A 24,083-nucleotide genomic window follows, 5' to 3' on the forward strand; every position below is an offset into this window, starting at 1 on the left:
TGTTTGTATGTGTGTGTTTCAGGATGGATTCCTGAAATTCCCCCAAGCAGCTAATTGGCGCCGACCCCACCCTCACGTCAGAGGATACAGCTGTATCCCATTACAGACTCCTTCTCCAGCTATATAAGCCAGTGTTTTGTTGCTCAGAAGAGAGATGATTAGTGTGTTCCGTGTTGGTTAAGAGAGCAAATTGATATATCCTGTGTTGGTTGTTTCTCAGAGAGAGCTGATGGTTATGTTCTGTGTTTGTTGCTCAAACAGAGAACTTATTAGTATGTCCTGTTTTTTCTGAGAGACCGGTTTTTGTTAAGTACTTTATAGCCGTTGCTTCTAAGGTATGTGTGTCCCCATAGGATGCAGTGTTTTTGATTATTGAAATGGTTTACATGTGTATTCTGTTTGTTGTTCCCAGGGGGAAGGGACCTAGGGAGTACTTAGGCAAGAGGCCTGCAGGCATACATAAACTGTAGTATTTACTGTCTATATGCACTAGGTAAGACCTGGGCAGACAACTCCCTGTATTTTGGTTCAAACACCAGGTGGTGCTAAGTTAGGTAAGTAGTGGGTAGGCAGGTAAGGTAGAGGGGGCTTTGACATTTACTTTCTTTGGTTCCGTTCAACCTTTTCTGCAAATTTGTGTGAAGGAATAAATTCCCAGTAAACGGTAAATTGTCTGCCTTTTGTCATCCTTACATCTACAGTCCCATTCCTCTTTCACTCCACAGGGAGTGGAGTTGTAGCAGGGTGTTGCGTTCCCTCTTCCTAGAGGTCTGCATAACACCACCCGTTTGTCAATTATTTCATGCACAATTAAAGACGAGAGTACGAAAGACAGATTGGTTGATGTCAGCCAAACCCTTTATTCACATCTAGTATTTACTCCAGACCACTTAGTCAGAAGAACAGAGGTATTTAGTGCTTTATAGATGGGAGAATGACAGAACAAGTGCTGTTTGTAAACATAAGATGGCATTTAAGGACTAAGATTGTTCTTCCTGATTAAATGAACAGGTAATAAGCTGTGTTACAGTACGTGGTTGACATTCTGTTTATTGCTCATCATATAGTCATGAGAAAACAAATGCAGCAACTTTTTCCTCCCTGTGAAGAAAAAGATTTCAGGCAGCACGCTACTGAATATTACCCAATATTTAATGGGTAATCCTGTCAGGACATCTATGGAACAACTGTACTATGGAACTCATTAGCATGAAAAGCAAAGTCAAGTAAGGCTGTGTCACATCAGGGCTGAATGAAAATAAGAGCTTCATTTGTTTGATTGACAGGCTCTTTGTATACTAATGTCTCTAGGAGTCCCACTCTGTTCTTCTCTCAGTTTCTGGAATGACAGACCAGTTAGGAGATTGGGTACCTAAGGCCAGCCAGTTAAAATCATCCACCTGGTTCCAGTTGTTCCTCTCCCGGTCCAGACCAGACACCTTGAAGTCCTGGTCCAGACCCAGGTAGGACCAGGCAAAGGGGGCAAAGCGCACCCCTTGGCAGTCCTCTATGATGGCACGGCTGGTGACATGCAGATAGACCTGTGTGTCGGTGGTGTGGTGAGTCCGTAGTTGCTGGCATGGGAAGGAGAGGGTGCTGCCGGTGCAGTGGTCCACAAACACAGAGCTGGACACTGGCCCAGAGAAGATCTCACAGTTCTGGACGTGTTTGATGTGGATGGTGCTGGGGGAGCCCAGGAGTCTGACCTTGCAGTTGGTCAGGTGGGTCAGTAGAACATCCTGTTGTTTAATCTCCGCTCCGGACTTGGTCAGCACCTGCCAAAAATAAACAGTGGTCAGACATTTAAGATACCCGCAAAGAGCAGAATCTAAACCACAATTGACTAGAAACATTCTCAGAAGAAATGATTGAATCTTGTTATGTTAGGGACTGTTACCTGGGCCTCAAAGTGGGAGAAGCCACACTGCTCTGGGGGGCTTATGGCTCCGTCAACTTTAGTTCGGCCAGAATCCTTAGGTGTTACAGGTGGAGCTGGTGTGTCTACTTTGGGTGTATTTGCTGCGCGCGACCTAAAGGCGAACTTCTTCTTGGGGAGAATCTCGTCTCTCTTCTCTGCCAGAGAGTTCTGTAGTTTCTGGAGCGCCGCCTGGGCCTGTCTCAGCTCGTACTGCGGTAAAAACACCATGCTATCGTTTAGAAACTTCTGGAGGAACTGTGTTTTAGTAGTCACTTTCTCCAAGGTTTGAGTGGCCAGGGCGCGGTCAGTAGCCCCCGAGCAGCCCTCCAGTAACTCCTCGATAGTTGCCCTTTCACTACTGAACGTCGCGGTGAAGAACCCACTCTTCTCCTCCGTGACAGACTGGCTATTTTTCGCTTCTTTCTTTCTCTCCACGTCCTCAAGCCTATCCTGTTCTCGTTTAAGCATCCTGTCCGGGATCTTAATGCCGGACTCACTGGGACCAGAATCCTCGTTTCCCTGACAAATACTACTCTCCACGTCCATGTTTTCACTGATGTTGTTTGAATACGGAAGCTATTTCGGTTGCTTCGTAACAAACGGCCTTCTTATTGGATAAATCTCTCCTCTCTTGTGACTATACTGTCATTCCATTGGTGGATTAGGGAGCGTTGTTTGCTATGGTCTCCCACTCCCACCCATGTTCATGCATAATTGTTTAAACCCATAACAAATATCCAGTGGTGGAAGGAAAAAGTACACCATTTTCATACTTGAGTAAAAGTAAAGTTACGTTACTAGAAAATTACTCAATTAAAAGTGAAAGTCACCCAGTAAAATACTACTTGAGTAAAAGTCTATATATACGTAAGTATCAAAAGTAAAAGTATAAATTCTTTAAAATGTCTTATATTAAGCAAACCAGACAGCATGATTTAAAACAATGTAATACTAATTTACAGAGAGCTAGTGTCACACTCCTACACTGTCACACTCCTATCAGATGCAGTAGGGATGACCAGGGATTCTCTCTTGATAAGTGTGTGAATTGGACCAGTTTCCTGTCCTGCTAAGCATTCAGAATGTAACAAGTACTTTTGGGTGTCAGGGAAAATGTATGGAGTAAAAAGTACATTATTTTCTTTAGGAATGTAGTGGAGTAAAAGATGTCCAAAATATAAATAGCAAAGTACAGATACCCTCAAAAACGACTAAAGTAGTACATTAAAGTATTTTTACTTAAGTACTTTACACCACTGCAAATATCCATATATAATGAAGTTCATGTTTTATTGTGCCCCATTGCGAAAGCAAGTGGAAGGATGACATTGCACATATTAAGCAAAACCTGAGCTTTAATCTAGGAGAATATAATACACATTTCAGAATAGTAAAGTAGTATATCAGTAGCCACCTTCACAGTAGGTGTAGAAGAGTTTATTATGCATTTCTCAATGTCACATACACCTCACTTTCGCATACAGTACCTGTTAATTCTTCTGCAGGAAGAAATAACTGCACTCTTCCAGTGTAGACTGCTGATGCAAGTATAAGAAATGGGTCTGTAGTTTAAGGAACACAATAGGCCTATATGAATTTACACCAGAATAGACTGATTACATACAGTGTGTGTGGATGACCCCTATCTCTGATTGAAACATGGTGTACATAGCATCACTGTGAATATGATTAATTGTGTTACATTGGCGATGACTTATAAAAGCTGTTTCCCCCATCCTATATCCCATTGGAGGGTATGTGAGTGGAATAACGCCCTCGTTTTGCTGATCTCTCTGTTGCCACAATGTACAGCTTCCTCAATTACTTTATCAGCCACATCAAGGTGTGGCATCTGCTAGTGGCCCGCCCCCTACCGTTCATAATGGCCAAGTCTACTGTAAAACAATTTCCTATTCATAGGGGAGAAGAATTATGAAATATCTGTCATGAAAGTTTTAAAAAAAACTTTAATGAATGGTTAGAACATCGTTTTTCAGTATTTAGAGTGTAGTGACTATTTGTCCGTTCTATGTTACTTCTATGGAATATTGCATCGCTATCTGTAGAATGCTCTGATGTTACTGCCTTCTTCTGGAGCGGCACTACCCGTGCTGTGATGGCGAGGAAACCCCGTTGACAAGGCACTGCTTTTTCATGACGGTGAGTTTCCCTTTGAGTGTATTATAATTTTGTGATAAAATTTCTAGGAAAAAACACACACAACCTCCTTCCTCCCTTCCTTCGGGGAGGGAAGAGAGTGAGAGTGGAGAGAAATCTATCTGAGACAGAACAGGGACAGTGAGAAAAATATGAGTGGGAGAGGGAGAAGAAGGAGGAGGAGGAGAAGGAGGGGGGAGCAAATTAAAAGTTGCCAAATGGAGATATTGGGTTTCAAGAGGAGTGAGACAGGAGTAAGGGTTTGCCTTCTTTCAGTCGTCTTTATGTTATGCTAATCGAAAAAAACACCTAGGTATCGACACTGTTTAGCCGTGTGAACGAATTCTATCCGACGATTCTAAATAGGCGACAACGGCTAGCTAACCTTGAACAGGCCGATGTTTACAAGTAAAAGTCCGCGGTCAAATAGCTAGCCCAAAGAGCTGTTGCCGAAGACTCCGCGCGGTCGTAAATTCCACGATTGAAATATGTGTGTTCAGCCAATCGAGAGAAATCTGACGTTTTGCATTGCATGCTGGCAGATGAGCTAAATAGGAGACAATTGGTAACCTCTGAAGTCTACCCCAGCACAGCAGAGAAAGAGAGCACGTCAGCGACCAGCTAGAGGCTGGGAGGACAGGCTTTTTGTGCTCGAATGCGATTATCATTGTCTGTCGATTCAGTCTATTTTTGGACATAAATCGCAAGCTGTACATCAGCTGGTGGTCTAAACGATGTTTCCAAAGCTTAAAACCGTGGCACGACTGTCGTGTTGCTAGCTGTTTGTCTGATGGCACATTGATGCTACAATTTGGGAGGGTGTCATTACTATTTCAAAATTCAATTGGAGCTAAATGTGTCTACTATTCTTTGGATAAACTGATTTATAAATGACTCCGACCCTGACTAGCCATATCGTCTTGTACGCCTACTCCGACCACTAATTTGGTGACTAAGCTAGGTGCAGGGGAGAGGAAACACCATTTTTCAATAGCTTGGGCAACTGGCAAGCTAACAACGTTTTAGCTTAGCGGCTGCTTGTTTTCCACATGCTCAAAATTCTGTGAAATGTGGAAAATTTAACTAGCTAAATATTCCAGGATTTATTGAGTGCATTTCTGCCAGTTATTTGACACGTGTAGACATATCCCCCCATTTAGTGGTGCTAGCTAATCCTGCCCCTATGACAAAATAACCCCAATGTTGAGAAGGGACCTCATTAGAGGTTAGCTAGCCGATTAGCCAACGTTTACCTGGTGATGGTGTCGTAGTTGTCAGCAAATATCTCAAAACGGACACGCTTGAAGATATCCTTCAAAGAGCATGTGTATCGGTGTAACTTGTGAAATAAAATATAGTTTTACTGTTTTATTAATTTTTTGTTGGTGGAAAGCTGAATATAAAGTGGCACTCTTAACTGCGTATGCTAGCAGCTAGCTAGATATCTGGGCTGCTAGCAAAAATACAGCTAGTTTCACAATTCCAAAACGACCCGTTTTATTAACTATTAATCGTGTAATTCCCTACATTGAGCTACTCAATTGTAGCTGAGACATTTTATGACGCATTTTTTTTTTGCCTTATTAGGCTTGGTTCTTTCTCAACCAAAGATGGTGGCCGAGTCGCCATTTTGTTTTAACGACTGGTTAAATGTGTTCAAGAGAACAATGTTACATCACTGACTTGACACAATGTATCACATTTGTCATTCGACATGGCGTCGAATGAAAGACACAAAAGAAGTCAAAAATGAAAATGTTGCTACCGTTGGACACATCACAGGCCCCCTACAGTGGCATACCATTTTTCAAAACACCACCTTGTTTAACCCAGGCATTGCAGCTCTGAATTAACAAAATACACAGCTTCACCTTGAGAATATTCTAAGGCTACATTTACTGTTTTGCTCCTCATTGCTATTCACCACATTATTAACTGTTTTATGTCCCCTTTCACCACGATACAAAGCCAGCATCATTGGAGTTAGTTCTGTGGAATGTTGTTGGCTGTAAAACAAAGCAAATGCTTTGTAAACCTTCAACTCCCAAACAAACAACATTTTAAAGGGAACAGGGTGGAGTTATTTACACTTTGATGACCATCTTCATTTAATGGGAGGTGACAGGAGAGTAGACCAATGTGCAGGAGAAGAGACAAGGGTAGGGGCGGGAGCTTCACTCTCAATACTGCACTTTTAATACCATTGTTCTTAACTTCTCTCTTTCTGTGCCTCCCCCATCTCTCTTTTTCTCCCCTCTTATCTCTCTTGTCTCTCACTCTGCCCACTACTCCATCACAGCAAATAAAAGGTGGTGGTTAATGAATGATTCCATGCTCGCTGTCAGAAAGCTGTGAGTGTTTTATTGCATCGCCAACTGTTACCACACCAGAGATAAGCATGCAGATACAGTCTGAGACACACACACACAGGAGGAGACTGAGGAGAGGACGGCTCATAATAATTGCTGGAATGAAGTGAATGGAAATATATTAAAAAACCATGTGTTTGATACCATTCCATTGTTTCTCCATTTCAATCATTACTATGAGCCCGTCCTCCCCAGGTGCCACAGTCCGTCCGCCTGTGACCCACCCGCCCAGCACGTCCTCTGTGTTGTCTCACTGTTGTCTCACTGTTTATGTCTCTGCATTACTTTCCGTAACTCTTTTGTGCTCACAAGCATTCATAAGAATTGTTGCAGCAATGTAGAATACTCAAGAGGATTTAGAATAAGAGCTTTTGCATTTATGAGCTTGCAGTATACAGTTAAAATAGGATATCTCCCCCTTCCTCTTATCCTTTCCTCCATTACACCTCTTTCTACTCACTTCATCCCTCTCTCTGCTCTCTCCTCACCCAGGTGTCATGGATGATGAGGACGATCGCCGTCTTCTGGATATTATAGGGTAAATCCACTATCTATAACACATCTACAAACATCTAACACTAAGGCATTAGTAATGGCAAGTGGAACAGATAAATCTGGTGCCCAGGGGTTACGAATGTTAAATAATAATTATATCTATTTTTTTTTTTCTAAAGTCGGATGTTCTCTGACTGAAGCTCTCTCCCTCCTTATGTCCTCCAGGGATGTGCAGGCGTTGAATGACTACCTCCACGGCTCCACCAACAAGTCTGTGAGTGTCTCCCCCTCTGGTCTACTAGTTCATCCATGCCCATTTCAAGTCATCGAATATTAGCACGCTGCTTTGCATACAGGTGAAGTGACGTGTATTTTCTCCCTTAGATTGAGGAGGATGACGTGACGAACGCAGCTTACGGCTCTGCCGGAACCTTCTTCACCAGTAACACTGTGAGTAGAAATAAATCCGCACTTACCTGCTGGTAATGGGTTTATAAACTGATGGAGCCTGCATAGTTATAAAGTGTTCTCTTTCTCTCAGGCTGGCTCTAACTCCGGCCTCAAAGATGAAGAGTTTGAGGATTCAGCAGGGGTGGGCCTCCAGCTTTCCAGTAGCCTATCGTTCATTGAGGATGAGCTGGGGGGAGAAGCTTCTCCAGGAGGAATGGATCTTGGCGGAGGAGAGGACCAGCCCTTTGACATCCTGCAGAAGTCTCTCATGGAGGCAGACATCACTGAACAGACTCTGGAACAGGAGGCCATGCTAGACTCCCAACCACCTCCCCCTCCTCTCCCCTCGGCCCCCTCCCCATTCCCCCCCCAGCTGGTTTCGGGGGGGTACGGCAGCGGGGTCACCACATCGACTGCAGCTTTTCCCAGTGGTCAGTTCCTCCAGGGTGTGTCCCAGCTGCCTAATGGCCAGGCAGGGGGGCACATCCAGGTGTTGGGGTCCTTTGGCGGGGGAGGGGTCCAGCAGATCCTCCTCCGGCAGGGTGGTGGGGTAGGGGGGGCGGTGGGGGGAGTAGCAGCAGGGGGGCAGGTGTTTGCCACTCCCTCCCCAGTGGGCCAGGTGAACCAGGTAGGCTTGCCCTTTAAGAACATCCCCCTGCAGAATATCATCATCCAGAGAGGACCTGGGGGTGCCCAGGCCCTGGTCAGACCTATCCAGCCCAAACCCCTTCAAGCTGGGGCTCAGACAGTCTACAGCCTGGGACTCCAGACCACAACCACCACCATGGTTAACACCGCGGCCCAGGGACACTACACAGCTAACGGCTCCATCCTGGTCCACTCTCCCTTGGGACAGCAGAACCAGGGACAGCAAGGCCAGGCCAACCTGCCCCCAGGGCAGTACCTGGTCCACCACAATGGCCCCTCAGACCCATCCCAATCAACCCTGCTAGCCAATCAGAACACAGTACAGCTCGTCGCCGGGCAGAACTTCACGGCGACGGCGGGAGGTCAGCTGATCCAGGTGGGAGGCAGCCAGGTGGGAGTAGGAGGAGCCATGAGCCAAACATGGCAGAATTTTCCTGGTACGAACCCTGCCACCGTGCAGGCGGCATCAAACCAGGGGCGTCTGACGCTGGTTGGAACGGCGACTGGGGTTCGAGGGCAGGTTTCTGGCAGCCCAGTGCAGCGCCTCGTACTGTCTCAGACTCAGAACAGCAGCTCCCTCTCCCCCCTGTCTCTCTCTGGTACTGGTACTGCCTCACAGGAACAGGAGTACTCACAGGTATTAACTACAACTCTCTTCCTCACTTAATTATTACCTCTTTGTATGCGTTTCTATAATATGTTTTTGTATTGTTTTGTTCTCCAATTCCTCAGGACAAGCAGGCTCAGACACAGCTCGTCAACCTCCTTGGAAACAAAGGTTTGTGTTTGTGTTTTTGTGTGTTGTTGTTATAGATTTATATAAACCCCTCTCCTGACTTCTGTTTCTCATTTGTTTCCTAGCTGTGAAAACAATGACCTACATCAGCCAAGACGCCCCGCTAAACACACAGGTATTCTACATGTTATACACTGTGTGTGTGAGGTCATGAAATGTTGTCAGCTGGTGATTGTCATGCCTGTCTCACAATAACTGATTGACTTTTAAGTAACATAAACTGTTTAAAATGTTTAACACATCCAGCTTCCATGCTGTGCTTACAATCCACTAATGCAGACCTTTGGAACATCTGAATTGTAAAAAGTCTAATAAATACATTTAATATAGCCCACACCATCACAATAAATCCATTATTTATTTTAGGCATGTCTAAATATGTCGTCCTTATGTTATGCCGTAAGGCTGTGGGCTATGCTAGATCATTTAGCAGGCAAGATTTGCTTCTAATTTCTGTGGCATTATTTTATAGTTAGAAGAATACAATTGAACATAGCTGAATAAAATAGAAAGGATATTTTTCTCAGGTAGTGCACACATGCAGCTAATCTGTGTTGAGCGGTTAACAAAGAAACCGGTCCTCCTATATGCTTCATTTAGAGTTATTTCTGCAACTTTACTTGTGATACAAACGTTGGGCTATATGTTTTGATTTCTAACACATTCTAAGGCTGCATGATGCTACTCTAATGATGATTTGAAAAAAGTCACATGAAAGGCAAGCGCAGGATTTCTTGCACAGGCTGCACACACTTCATCAGTCTCTCATTTACAATTTGACAAGCACTGATAATATTGTCACCCATAAGATTATTCTTAATAACATTTTTATTTAGAATGGCCGAGAAAAAACAAAAACATGTCATCCGTAGCCTGCACTTGTCACGCCCTGACCATAGAGAGCCTTTGTTTTTCTATGGTATAGTAGGTCAGGGCGTGACTGGGGAGTTTTCTAGTTATTATTTTCTATGTGGGGTTCTAGTTTAGTTTTTCTATGTTGGTGTTTGGTATGATTCCCAATTAGAGGCAGCTGGCTATCGTTGTCTCTAATTGGGGATCATATTTAAGTAGCATTTTGTCCACCTGTGTTTTATGGGATATTGTTTTGAGTTAGTGTATGTTACACCTCTTTGTTACGGTTCGTTGTTTGTTTCGTTCTTTCTTGGTTTTGTGCCAGGTAGGTTTTTAATATGCCAGGTAGGCTACACTGTTTGAAGTGTATTAATGTGCTTAAATTTTAAGCAATAAATATGGCAGCACGAGAAAGCTGGCATCCTCTTTTTATATAGTGTTCAGTCAACTATTTCATACGTGATTGAACAAAGCTTATAAGAACACATGTTTCACTAGGCTCTGTAGGCTATGGGCTCTCCAACTGTGTTCCAGGGGTCTTGGGACTATAGGCTACGTTTGAGGTTATTTAGCCACTTTAGTTGTGATACAAACCTTATAAAAACATATAGGCCCATGGGCTAAGATGCATGAGATGATTTGAAAAAGTTGTGCTGTTTCTGGCCTTAGACTGCACACGCTTGGCATCATTCACAAGTGATAATATTCTCACCCATCAGACTATTTTCAATTTAATCTTGTCTTTACAAATATTATTTAGTGTATGTGTGAAATTATTTTAGATTTAGAATGGGCCATTATCATTCACAGAACAGAGGCAGGGTAAAAAAATACATGTCATCTGTATTTAAATGAAACCTTTTATTTAACTAGGCAAGCCAGTTACGAATACATCCTTATATACAAAGACGGCCTACCAGGGAACAGTGGGTTAACTGCCTCGTTCAGTGGCAGAATGACAGATTTGTACCATGTCAGCTCGGAGATTCGATCCAGCAGCCTTTCGGGTTACTTGCCCAACGCTCTAACCACTAGGCTATGCACTTGAATAGCCAATGGAAGAAGCGTTTCCCATGGTTCATTTTCATGCTAGTCGGGTAGGCACGCCCCCCGATTTATAATGTGAAGCGATGTGCTTGATATTAGGAAAGCTGAGAAATAAATATAGTAGGCCTAGCATATAGAAAGCGGATGGGATCCTCTTCTTTTTAATAGTGGCCTATAGAAATATTGCGAAACATGGGTTTACAGACCTGTGTGGTGGTGGTGGTGATGATGATGATATTGAAATATGTCTCTTGTAGGTCAGTGCTCAGAAGAGGCCGGCCCCTCAGCAGCTCACCAGAGGAGGAATGTAAGTAGTGTATGTGTATAGATGCCGTGTGTTTGTGCATGCAGTGCTCTTGTGAAAGTCTACACACTCCTTGCACAGTTTTCACATTTTGCTGCCTTAAAGGTCCAATGCATCCGTTTTTATCTCAATATCAAATCATTTCTGGGTAACAATTAAGTGCCTTACTGTGATTGTTTTCAATTAAAATGGTCAAAAAGAAACAAAATAGCAAGAATGGCTCTCTTGAGTGTTGAGTGTTCCTGAATTGTCCAGTCTCCACCCTGACTTAAATCTTCTTAAAATGAACTGAGGCAAGGTTTGAATATTGCTGTCCATCAATGATTCTCTACCAAATGTACTGAGCTTGAGCAATTTTGACAAAAACAATGGATGTACGTTGCCTTAAGAGTTGAGCAAGGTTGGTAGAATCTTATTCAAAATGATTCACAGCTGTAATGGCTGCCAAAGATGCTTCCACTAAGCATTAACTCTGGGGTATGAAGACATGCAATCAATACATCCTCATTTTCCATTTCATAGTCATTTGTAGAATTTTCTGTGATTTTTCTTTCACTTTGGATTGGTTTTCATTTAATTGTTTTTAGATAGAATTTTAAGGCAGCAAAATGTGAAGACTGCAAGGGGTGTGTAGACTTTAACTAGGGACTGGATATGTGCGTGTCAGTGGCGTACAGCAGTTTTGCTGGGCACCCCCTTGGGGGGCTGCTGGAGTATGTGTGTGTGATAAGTGTACTATGTGTGTCTCTCCAGGATGCTACAGCAGTTGAGGATGGATCATTCGGGGGTTCTGTCACCTGACATCGCCCGCTTCACCTCATTGGATGACGCACTGCACAGACTCCTCCCCTACCACGTGTTCCATGGAGCTCCGCCCAACAGGGAAGAGTTTTCCCAAGGTCAGCTGTTTGTTCACCCGCCCGGAGGTGCATATGCGACAGCCCTAAGTCAGACACTAACACAGAGCCCAAACCGGCTGCGCACGCACCATCGTGCATACATTTATTTTGTCCCCCCACATCAAAGTGATCACTACACCCAGGTTAAAATATCAAAACAAACTCTGAACTAATTACATTAATTTGGGTATAGGTCAAAAGGAGTAAACATTTATGGCAATTTAGCTATCTTTCTTGCACTTGGCTTGCTGTTGCTAGCTAATTTGTCCTGGGATATGAACATTGAGTTGTTATTTTACCTGAAATGCACAAGGTCCTCTACTCCGACAATTAATCCACAAATAAAACGGTCAACCGAATCGTTTCTAGTCATCTCTCCTCCTTCCAGGTTTTTTATTCTTTTAACTTATATGGTGATTGGCATCTAAACTTTCATAGTATTACCATGACGACCGACAACACAGTTCGTCTTTCAATCACCTATGTGGGTATAACCAATGAGATGGTACGTGGGTATCTGCTTCTATAAACTAATGAGGAGATGGGAGAGGCAGGACTTCTATTTTAGCCCTTGGCAACGCAGACCACGAGCAGTGTGGGTGCAATAATGGAATAATATAGATTTCTAAATTTATTTTACAACGCTCGCGCATGCGATGTGAGCGGTGTAGTCAGGGTATAATGTGGTTTTCCAACAGCAAGGCTCAAATCAACATGGCAGTGTTGCCATTGTTTATGAAATGTTTTCGTTAGAATGTCAAAATAATTATCTAACCCCCATATCACACAAACTGAAATCATAATATAATATTGTTTCCACATTGTATAATCGATTAGTGAGAGAGAGCCTCAAATATCACATTTATTTGAAATATCCGCTGTACACATAAATTCCGGCAAATTTGTTCCTGTTTCAGTCATGTATTTGTGTGGGTAAAACGTAAACACCCTAATGATTGGTTGACAATAGAGCCGCCCACAATGCATGCGATGGCTGCATGGCGCAGTTGGGGAAAAGCAACTGAAGAAACGTCATTTACTTTGATCACATGATTTTTGTAAAGTTCATGGAGTTGACATGTTGGTGTGACGCTGCCAGCCTACGGTTTGCAACTGCACATGGGAACAAAGATCGTACTTTTTGGAGAAATGTTCTCTGGTCTGATGAAACAAAAATAGAACTGTTTGGCCATAACGACCATCGTTATGTTTGTAGGAAAAAGGGGGAGGCTTGCAAGCCGAAGAACACCATCCCAACCTTGAAGCACGGGGGTGGCAGCATCATTTGTGGGGGTGCTTTGCTGCATCAGGGACTGGTGCACTTCAGAAAATAGATGGCATCATGAGCAAGGAAAATTATGTGGATATATTGAAGCAACATCTCAAGACATCTCAATGACAAGTTAAAGCTTGGTTGCAAATGGAGAATGACCCCAAGCATTCTTGCAAAGTTGTGGCAAAATTGCTTAAGGACAACAAAGTCAAGGTATTGGAGTGGCCATCACAAATCCCTGACCTCAATCCTATAGAACATTTGTGGGTAGAACTGAAAAAGTGTGTGCGAGCAAGGAGGCCTACAATCCTGACTCAGTTACTCCAGCTCTGTCTGGAGGAATGGGCCACAATTCACCCAACTTATTTTGGAAGCTTGTGGAAGGCTACACGAAACGTTTGATCAATTTAAAGGCAATGCTACCAAATACTAATTGAGTGTATGTAAACTTCTGACTCACTGGGAATGTGATGAAAGAAATAAAAGCTGAAATAAATCATTCTCTCTACTATTATTCTGACATTTCACATTCTTAAAATAAAGTGGTGATCCTAACGGACCTAAGACAGAATTTTTACGAGGATTAAATGTCAGGAATTGTGAAAAACTGAGTTTAAATGTATTTGGCTATGTAAACTTACGACTTCAACCGTGCGTGGCTCCTAGCCTCCCCTGCATACAGTAGATAGGCAACTTTCTTTACTAACACTAAAACAAAAACTGAAAATACAAAAAATGGAACTGTTTTTATAGAACTTAAGCAAAATAAAAACTAGTGTTTTTTATTTTTTATTACCTTTTATTTAACTAGGTTAAGAACAAATTCTTATTTTCAATGACGGCCTAGGAACAGTGGGTTAACTGCCTGTTCAGGGGCAGAACGACAGATTTGTACCTTGTCAGCTCGGGGGTTTGAACTTGCAACCTTCCGGTTACTAGTCCAACGCTCCAACCACTAGGATACCCTGCCGCCCCACAAGTGGATCTGCAAACTAACTGAAACTAAACTGAATTTCAAATAAATGGCAAACTAAAAGAAAAGAAAAACGCAAAACTATAATAACCTTGATTCCTAATGTGATGTGTGGACTTGATAATCATAATTTAGGCTAATAATATAACTCAATCACTGTTTGTAAAATGCATGAGCACGTAGTGATGTAGAGTAGGCCATGACAAAAAATAACATGTCATTAAAAATACAGGGAGTACCAGTACTGAGTCGATGTACAGGAGTACGAGGTAATTGAGGTCCAGTGCCTTGCGAAAGTATTCGGCCCCCTTGAACTTTGCGACCTTTTGCCACATTTCAGGCTTCAAACATAAAGATATAACTGTATTTTTTTGTGAAGAATCAACAACAAGTGGGACACAATCATGAAGTGGAACGACATTTATTGGATATTTCAAACTTTTTTTAACAAATCAAAAACTGAAAAATTGGGCGTGCAAAATTATTCAGCCCCTTTACTTTTAGTGCAGCAAACTCTCTCCAGAAGTTCAGTGAGGATCTCTGAATGATCCAATGTTGACCTAAATGACTACTGATGATAAATACAATCCACCTGTGTGTAATCAAGTCTCCGTATAAATGCACCTGCACTGTGATAGTCTCAGAGGTCCGTTAAAAGCGCAGAGAGCATCATGAAGAACAAGGAACACACCAGGCAGGTCCGAGATACTGTTGTGAAGAAGTTTAAAGCCGGATTTGGATACAAAAAGATTTCCCAAGCTTTAAACATCCCAAGGAGCACTGTGTAAGCGATAATATTGAAATGGAAGGAGTATCAGACCACTGCAAATCTACCAAGACCTGGCCGTCCCTCAACTTTCAGCTCATACAAGGAGAAGACTGATCAGAGATGCAGCCAAGAGGCCCATGATCACTCTGGATGAACTGCAGAGATCTACAGCTGAGGTGGGAGACTCTGTCCATAGGACAACAATCAGTCGTATATTGCACAAATCTGGCCTTTATGGAAGAGTGGCAAGAAGAAAGCCATTTCTTAAAGATATCCATAAAAAGTGTCATTTAAAGTTTGCCACAAGCCACCTGGGAGACACACCAAACATGTGGAAGAAGGTGCTCTGGTCAGATGAAACCAAAATTGAACTTTTTGGCAACAATGCAAAACGTTATGTTTGGCGTAAAAGCAACACAGCTCATCACCCTGAACACATCATCCCCACTGTCAAACATGGTGGTGGCAGCATCATGGTTTGGGCCTGCTTTTCTTCAGCAGGGACAGGGAAGATGGATAAAATTGATGGGAAGATGGATGGAGCCAAATACAGGACAATTCTGGAAGAAAACCTGATGGAGTCTGCAAAAGACCTGAGACTGGGACGGAGATTTGTCTTCCAACAAGACAATGATCCAAAACATAAAGCAAAATCTACAATGGAATGGTTCAAAAATAAACATATCCAGGTGTTAGAATGGCCAAGTCAAAGTCCAGACCTGAATCCATTCGAGAATCTGGGGAAAGAACTGAAAACTGCTGTTCACAAATGCTCTCCATCCAACCTCACTGAGCTCGAGCTGTTTTGCAAGTAGGAATGGGAAAACATTTCAGTCTCTCGATGTGCAAAACTGATAGACATACCCCAAGCGACTTACAGCTGTAATCGCAGCAAAAGGTGGCGCTACAAAGTATTAACTTAAAGGGGCTGAATAATTTTGCACGCCCAATTTTTCAGTTTTTGATTTGTTAAAAAAGTTTGAAATATCCAATAAATGTCGTTCCACTTCATGATTGTGTCCCACTTGTTGTTGATTCTTCACAAAAAAATACAGTTTTATATCTTTATGTTTGAAGCCTGAAATGTGGCAAAAGGTCGCAAAGTTCAAGGGGGCCGAATACTTTCGCAAGGGTAGTGGTAGTGGTAAAATGACTAGGCAAGTAGTAGCAGCATATGTGGTGAGTGAGTGTGTGGCATCAGTATGCATGTGTGCGCAGACGTATGTATGTGTTGTGGTGTCAGTGTAAGTACAGTCCAGTGTGTGTGCATAGAGACAGTGTAAGAGAGTTAGTGCAAAAAAAAGGTAAATGCAGGTTGTCTGGGTAGCCATTTGATGAGCTATTTACCAGTCTTGTTTAGCTGTCTTATGGCTTGGGGGTGGAAGCTGTTCAGGGTCCTGTTGGTTCCAGATTTTGTGCACTGTAACCGCTTGCCAACAATTTATGGCTTGAGGGGGTAACGTTGATCAATCTAATGTTCTAATACACTCGTTGATATTGAATAATAGAATATTAGTTTCTATGTTAAAAATGAGACATCTTTGGGTCCATTTGTTGAAATTGAATAATAGAAAATTGGTTGAAATTGTTTACATTTCTTATTTTTCTACCATGTAAAATGTTCTGATTGACCTTTTTTTTGACCTGAAAGTTGAAATATTATTGTGGCTTGAAAATTGGGGTTCATCACTGTGGTTCAAGTGGATGCTACCATTTCAGTGCAGGGGAGATTAGCCTCGTCTACACTGTAAAGTGGTAAATTAATGTGGTCCTTGGAGTCTCACACACACAGTGATTATTTATTTATTTATATATAGCTTATGCTCATTGATCATCGTTGATCTAATAAGCCTATTTAGATAAATTATTATTTCAATATATTCAAACAGCGCTTAAAATGAGCTCCTTTGCCTCTCCTCCCACAGACACGTTTGAGTAAAATCCCTGCTTCACTCCTCCCACATCTGTTGGATATAATGCAGATGGGCTATAGTCTAATTAACATTCACTTTCCCACTATAATATACTATTAGCCTACAGGTTAGGATAATGGGGTGCAAAATAGCGGTGTTGTAGTGAATTTGGAGGGCAGCTCAATATGGGACACATACACACGATCCCAATATACAGTAATTTGTTTCATTAGATGTGCTCATGTAGCCTACTAGCCTCCAGTCACTAGAAGGATAGTTGCCATAAAGGGGTAATACTACTGTTAAAGCTGTAATATGTAACTTTTTGGGCAACCTGACCAAATTGACATAGAAATGTGAGTTATAGATCTGTCATTTTCAATGAAAGCAAGTTTAAGAAGCAGCAGATTGGTTCTATGTGCACTATTTCTATGCTTCCAGTTATGTTTAGCTTTTGTGCATTTGACTTTTGGTTTTGAAGACCAGCTTAAAAGATCTGAAAATACAATATTTTTGGATATTTGGAAAGTTCACAGCGATTTAGATTGTGCAATGATTCTTTACACTATACATTGCTTAGTTTGCCTAAATTCAGTTTGTGACAAAACATCTTCACAGTCAGTTTTTTTGGTTGTCCGAGAATGTCATGGGTGTGCAAAGCTGTCATCAAGGCAAAGGGTGGCTATTTGAATATTTTGATTTAACACTTTTTTTTGTTACTACATGATTCCATATGTGTTATTTCATAGTTTTGATGTCTTCATTATTATTCTACAATGTAGAAAATAGTAAAAATAAAGAAACCCTTGAATGAGTAGGTGTTCTTAAACTTTTGACCTGTAGTATATATATTTGTATTGACTGTAAAAACACAAGCAAATTAGCTTCAAGTGATTTTAATCTCAGAAATCTGTTCCAAAGTATTGCCACACTTAGCAGAGAGAGAGAGAGAGAGACACAATGGACAGTTTTTTAAAAATTACACAACCCTGTTCACGAAAATGTTTAACTCCTACAGAGTGAGTCACGTGGGCGTGGCTTGCTATATAGAGCATTCAGTTATTATTCGATTGAACGTTTGAATGGGCAAAACGAGTGACTTAAGTGTGGTATGATCATTGGTGCCAGGCATGCCGGTTCCAGTATTTCTGAAACAGCCGGCCTCCTGGGCTTTTCACGTACGATAGTGTCTAGGGTCTACCGAGAATGGAGCGACAAAACACATCCAGTCAGCGGCAGTCCTGTGGGCAAGAACAGCTCGTTGATGAGAGGTCGAAAGACAAGGGCAAGAATTGTGCAAGCTAACAGGCGGGCCACGAACGCAGCACAACCGTGGTGTTCAGAACAGCATCTCAGAACGCACAACTTGTCGGTCCTTGTCACGGATGGGCTATTACAGCAGACGACCACACTGAGTTCCACTTCTATTAACTAAAAATAAGAAGAAGCACGTGATCACCAAAACTGGATAATTGTGGAGTGGAAAAATATCTCCTGGTCCGACAAATCCAGGTTCATGTTGCGTAATGCGGTCGACAGAGTCAGGATTTGGCGTAAGCAGCTGAGGCCATGGCCCCATCCTGCCTGGTGTCAACGGTACAGGCTGGTGGCGGTGGTGTAATGGTATGGGGAATGTTTTCCTGGCACACGTTAGGTCCCTTGATACTCGTTGAGCAATGGTTCCATTCCCTGAAGAATTTGGGCTGTTCTGGAAACAAAGGGGGTTCCGACTCGGTACTAGATGGGTTTACCTAATAAACTGGCCACTGAGTGTATGTGATCGTATTCAAATATGTAAGCAAGGTTTTAAATTATTATGTTTTAGTCAAATATTTGATCAGTTTTGGCCTCTTGTGGTCAATTTGCAGTCTACAAGAGAAAATCTTCCTGCGGCTGAATCTAGTTGATGATCCCTGAGAAAGGCTATATTGTTCATTAAATTAAGTTGCGATTTTAGCTAACTAAAAGACAGATCTTTTCACTGTCTTCTCTTTACAGCAGCATTTCCCAAACTTGGTCCTGGGAACCCCAAGGGGTGCACGTTTTGTTTTTTGCCCTAACACTACACAGCTGATTCAAATAATCAAAGCTTGATGTTTAGTTGATACTTTGAATCAGCTGTGTAGTGTTAGGGCAAAAAAACTAAACGTGCACCCATTGGGGTCCCGAGGACTGAGTTTGGGAAACTGCTTTACAGCAATAGTTTGGAAAGAAAATAGCTATGTTTTCCCGTAATTGTATTTTGAAATATTGCAATATGCCTGGCTGGGCCTCTCTACTTTTCACTGACAGTCGCAACTCAACAATCATCTATTTGGTATTTGCCGCGTGCGCTGCCCAAATTGCGGGCCCCTCCGCTGGAGGCAATGTGATTTTAAAAACAATCCACAGCTTGTTTTTTTCAAAGAAGCTCATAATCCTTTGTGGCCAAATTATGCATTCTGGTGCCGTAGCCTGTTTTTGATGTTTTAATTTATTTATGTAATATACTATTTAGGCTTTATAATTATGGCAATTGAATTCAATATACTTTAGGGAAAGCTTAGCCATATGCCTTTTGTTGCCCGAGAATACCAGAGGTGTCTTTAATGATTTGAAGCATTCATTCTATCTAGTTTACATTGTTAAAGTTTTTAATCTCTCATTCTCTTAAGCAGTTAAGATGTTTAAGGACCGGGGACAAAATGCAATTAAAAAAATAATAATTAACTAATTACATCAGTTTAACCGGTTTTAAGGAAATTAAAAGCTGTGAAAACAACCAAACATGTTTCTGATAAGATTTCAGTTCGTCTTGGATGCATATTTTATGTGGTTGAAATACTATCGGCTTTTATGACGCTGATAAAGATAGGGACCGTCTGTAAAGGTGCTATCTCTCATTCACATTCTCTCAAGAGGCTGAATGAAATAAATCATATTTCTCCACTCCTGTTCATGAGTCAAAATGTAGGTTTTGTATATGAATTGGTATAGTGTCTCACAATCATTACACAGAACGTAGCTGCCACTGCAATCATCCTCTTTTACCTCTTCACCAAATCTTCCCCATACATTAGGCTACCTACTGTTCTGACCCTCCTATTTATTTTCAACTCTCCATTTCGCAGCTTTTCTCTTATTGAATTCAACTCAGACTTTTTGTCTCAGTGGATCGACGCTAACTTTTTCTGCCCAAGTTCCCAAAACATTTGGCAATTGGTGTGTATTTGGTAATCTTACAGTTAGTCCCTAAATAAAAACCTCAATGTAGCCTATAGATATGAACTGCGCAATAATTATACATTTATGGATTTTTAATGCATTGTTTTCTCTTTATTCTTTATTTATTTCTCTTGACCCTAAACCCGTCCGCCCTGCGGACATAACCGCTGGGTCTGCAGGTTGTGTGTCAACCCATGCACCACTAGTGTGTGTGTGTGTGTGTGTGTGTGTGTGTGTGTCTGTGTAACCACTGTATTCTGTCTCTTAACAGTGGATGATGAGTTTGAGTCGATGGCGACTCAGGTATTGAAGAGGACCCAGGTCATGATCAACAAATACAGACGACTGCTGATGGTGGAGGCTGAGGTGAGTACGCACACACACAATTATTTAGAATCTTTGAAAAGTGTTGTGCTAACAGAAAGTCCCTTCCCCTCCCTGCAGCGCTCCAGTCCCTCCTCAGAGATGGTGATGATTGACAGGACCTTCAACCAAGAGGAGCGCCAGAACCTGACACAAGACAAACGTATGATACTGGTGGACCCAGGTGAGGAGGCGGGACTTGGCAGGGGTGTGGACCATTGAGGAAGTGTGGACCATTGTTTTTTCTCATCAGTGTCTCTCTCCCTCCATAGATGGCTTCTTGGAAGATTTCTGCTGTGGGGTGAAGACATCTCCCCTCTCTCTACCCTGCCTCCCCTTGGACCCTCTCTCCACCCCCTCGTCCAGCCACGCCGGTAGACAGACGGGGAGGGGGGCGACCACAGACCCCCCTTACAGGACAGACCCCCAGTCGGGCTATGGAGACCCGGGGGGAGGAGGGAGAGGAGGAATAGACTCTTTTAAGAGTATCATGGACCTGAGGAGGACTCAACATAGCAACTATGGAAACAAAGCTGCCTCTAGCAACCACAGCAACTATCACCATGGCAATGTGGCTGCTACTGCCACAGCGGCGATGTCGACAGAGCCGGTACAGACTCAGTTCCTGTCTCACCTGTCCTCCTCTCACCCCCAGGCCCCCCTGCCCCTCCCTCCCACCCTGCCTGACACAGACTCGGTTCTAGAGGCAGCTGTGAACAGCATTCTAGAATGTTAGACAGATAGATTTGACAGAAGGACGTGCCACCATTCCATCTCTCTCACCCCCCCCCCCCCCCATCCTTTGCCCCGCCGGATCATTCTTGGGGCTACATGTTTGTTATTGTTTATTTTCTTATTTTGCTCTCCCATTGTCAGTCCTTTTCAACCAGCTCTGAATTAGTTAGTCATAGAAATATAATCTATATTATTTTTCTATGGTTACAGTACCATGGTTACTGTAGGACAACCAGGGGTCATGACCTGTGTTACATCATGTCCTGTTGGGTGTGAGCCGGAAGAAGATATCAACCCCCTGAACCCCAACTTTAGCCACGTGCAATTATGCTGAAGTTTAGGGAGGAAGAATATGATGATGATGATGATGATTCTGTGCCTGAGAAATTCTATGTTGTACTTCAAATGTTTACATGAAGAAGCCTTGTAAGAAATGTCCTTTAATTTTTGCACCTGACATTACACACCTTCACACACTGAGTATACCAAACATTAGGAACACCCCCCCCCCCCCCCCCCATGATAACAGCCTCAATTCGTTGGGGAATGACTCTATAAGGTGTCGAAAGCGTTCCACAGGGATGCTGTCCCATGTTGACTCTAATGCTTCCCACAGTTGTGTCAAGTTGACTGGGATGACCTTTGGGTGGTGGAACATTCTTGATACACACAGGAAACTGTTGAGCGTGAAAAATCCAGCAGCGTTGCAGTTTTTGACAGAGACCGGTGTGCCTGGCACAATACAACCATACCTCGTTCAAAGGCACTTACATTTTTGGTCTTCTGAATGGCAAACATACACAGTCCATGTCTCAAGGCTTAAAAATACTTCTCCCCTTCATCTACACTGATTGAAGTGGATTTAACAAGTGACATAGTTAAGGGATCATAGCTTTCACCTGGATTCACCTGGTCAGTCTTATGGAATGGAAAGAGCAGGTGTTCATAATGTATTGTATACTCAGTGTATAATACCATAGTCATTTGATGGATTTGACAACTACCAGAAATATATTGTTATTTTCTGTTCTATGCTTCAGTTTTCATAGTCAAGCCAGAGAGACTCACTCACTCTGAGTGTCTAACTACTAAAGCAGCTTTTGGTTTTCTGTCAGTTTTTTAAAAATGTATCTTTGACATTTTTCTTATGTACCTTAAAGGTATGTGATGCCCCTCCGCGCGCGCACACACACACACACATTTTGTTCTTCTATCCTCGTGGGGACCTAAAATTAATTTCCATTCAAAATCCTATTTTACCTAACCTTAACCCCTAAACATTTGTTGTTCGGGTTCTGCGCATGTGACAAAGTTTGATTTGAACTCCTAACTCCTAAACCTAATTCTAACCATAACCCTAAACCTAACCCCTAAGCTTAAAATAGCCTTTGTCCTCATGTACCCACTATCCTTGTGGGGACTTTTGGGGGTTTTAGGTCCCCACAAGGATAGAAATTCCAACCCACACATCAAACACACACATTTTGTTCTATCTTCATGGGGACCTAAAATTAATTTCCATTCAAAATCCTATTTTACCTGACCTTAACCTGGAACCCAAACCCTAAACCTAATCCCTTACCCAAACCCTAATTGTAAGCATAACCCTAAACCTAACCTCTAAGCTTAAAATAGAATTTGTCCTCATGGGGATGTGGGAAATGTCCCCACGAGGGGAGAATTTTTCTTGTTTTACTATCCTTGTCCCCACAAGTATAGAAGAACCAAGACACACACACACACACACACGTGTATTGGTGTTGGGGGGAGCTAACTCCTCAGATTGAGGGAAAAATGTTACGACATGTTTATCTTTTTTTATTTAGATTAGATTTAGTTAATTTTTAAAAATGAAACATCACTATTATTTGTGTTAGTGATGTGTGTCCCAGCGACGTCAACACGCAACCATGGCAATGTCTTACTGTCATGTGATACAATGACCCTGGAAGGTCATGGATTGTATATGTATGTCCACTCTCTGTGAACGTGTGCTGGTGTGTTTGTATGTTGTGTGTTCACTCACCCCGGATGAATGTTACTCCTTCCCTAGCACACTTAGTTTCCCCTCCTCCACTCTATCCTTCTCTCCCTCCCCACAGTTAAGAGATGAGAGACAAGTGTATGGTAAACTCTGCTTTTAAACTGACTGAAGGAACAGACTGAAGGCCTTAGATAGAAAGTGTCTTCTGTCTGAGTGAGTAAGGGCTTGAATGGTCGTGTTCTCCTGCTCAAACGTCGCATACATCAACCAATGGTTGCGTGCCACGTCCTTGACTGTGCCGTGGCGTCGGGCACCAGATTGCTAGAACATATGTGGCACGCCTATCCTGTCCAGGTGTTGTAAGGTCTTCATGTGCCAGCAGTGTCTGAGCAGAGGAACACAACCACTGGGTGTGGCCTTCTCAGCCCTGGTCCTGAGAACCCCTGTGTCTGCTGGTCGACACTCAAATGACACACTATTCCCCATATATTTTTACCCAGAGCCTATGTAACTCACCCTATGTGACTCAAAAGTAGTGGACTATATGGGAAGTAATTTCACACAGGAGTGTCTTGAGGGGTTGAGGTACTAGGCTATGCCCTTTCTGCCAAGGAGAGCAATACATTTCTACTTTCTTGACCCGTCTTCACTGTTGACTTTCTTTTGGTCTGTCTCACTATCTACATGATTTGTATAGGGGCTTTTTTTGGTATAAAAAATAAAAACATGAAACACAAAATATTTATAATTTTTTGTAAGGAAAACCCCAGAGGAAAAACACGAGAAAAATGAAGTTCTTTTTTATTCTGTTGGCTTTGAAGTGTTCCAAGAGAAATTGTTACAAAATACTGTCAGTTGTTCATTTCTAGTTTGTGTGTTTACTACAACAGCAAAAATAGGTCAATAATAAATTCATTTTGAATACAATCATAAA

The 24,083-nt window shown here is 42.4% G+C and overlaps 2 protein-coding genes across 5 annotated transcripts; one reads left to right on the forward strand and one right to left on the reverse strand.

The window, feature by feature from the left end:
* Positions 1-831: 831 nt before the first annotated feature.
* Positions 832-2,508, reverse strand: LOC109870452 (tubulin-specific chaperone C). Its single transcript, XM_020460966.2, has 2 exons — positions 1,898-2,508; positions 832-1,775 (listed from the first exon to the last, which is right to left on the reverse strand). The coding sequence occupies exons 1-2, from the start codon at positions 2,462-2,464 to the stop codon at positions 1,308-1,310; spliced, it is 1,035 nt and encodes a 344-aa protein (XP_020316555.1). The 5' UTR covers positions 2,465-2,508; the 3' UTR covers positions 832-1,307.
* Positions 2,509-3,840: 1,332 nt separating this feature from the next.
* On the forward strand, positions 3,841-24,083 carry LOC109869993 (BRD4-interacting chromatin-remodeling complex-associated protein-like). 4 transcript variants are annotated; one of them, XM_020460310.2, is made up of 13 exons: positions 3,841-4,078; positions 6,375-6,426; positions 6,937-6,982; positions 7,165-7,213; positions 7,324-7,389; positions 7,481-8,674; positions 8,770-8,815; positions 8,899-8,948; positions 10,990-11,039; positions 11,790-11,935; positions 20,339-20,433; positions 20,512-20,614; positions 20,703-24,083. In XM_020460310.2, the coding sequence occupies exons 2-13, from the start codon at positions 6,399-6,401 to the stop codon at positions 21,164-21,166; spliced, it is 2,337 nt and encodes a 778-aa protein (XP_020315899.1). In that variant the 5' UTR covers positions 3,841-4,078; positions 6,375-6,398; the 3' UTR covers positions 21,167-24,083. The 4 variants fall into 4 exon arrangements, with proteins under 4 accessions (XP_020315899.1, XP_031660796.1, XP_031660795.1 ...); XM_031804935.1 differs by lacking the exon at positions 3,841-4,078 and adding an exon at positions 4,110-4,329; XM_031804936.1 differs by lacking the exon at positions 6,375-6,426.

This window comes from Oncorhynchus kisutch, linkage group LG25, assembly GCF_002021735.2.
Source record: "Oncorhynchus kisutch isolate 150728-3 linkage group LG25, Okis_V2, whole genome shotgun sequence".
NCBI lineage: Eukaryota > Metazoa > Chordata > Actinopteri > Salmoniformes > Salmonidae > Oncorhynchus > Oncorhynchus kisutch.

Excerpts from the sequence above, each read along its gene's own strand:
- LOC109870452 (XM_020460966.2), bottom strand. The coding sequence starts at position 2,464 with ATGGACGTGGAGAGTAGTATTTGTCAGGGAAACGAGGATTCTGGTCCC. Across the intron at positions 1,776-1,897 it reads TCTCCCACTTTGAGGCCCAG|GTGCTGACCAAGTCCGGAGC; the intron begins GTAACAGTCCCT and ends TATTTTTGGCAG.
- LOC109869993 (XM_020460310.2), top strand. The coding sequence starts at position 6,399 with ATGATTCCATGCTCGCTGTCAGAAAGCT. Across the intron at positions 11,040-11,789 it reads CAGCTCACCAGAGGAGGAAT|GATGCTACAGCAGTTGAGGA; the intron begins GTAAGTAGTGTA and ends GTGTCTCTCCAG. Across the intron at positions 11,936-20,338 it reads CAGGGAAGAGTTTTCCCAAG|TGGATGATGAGTTTGAGTCG; the intron begins GTCAGCTGTTTG and ends GTCTCTTAACAG.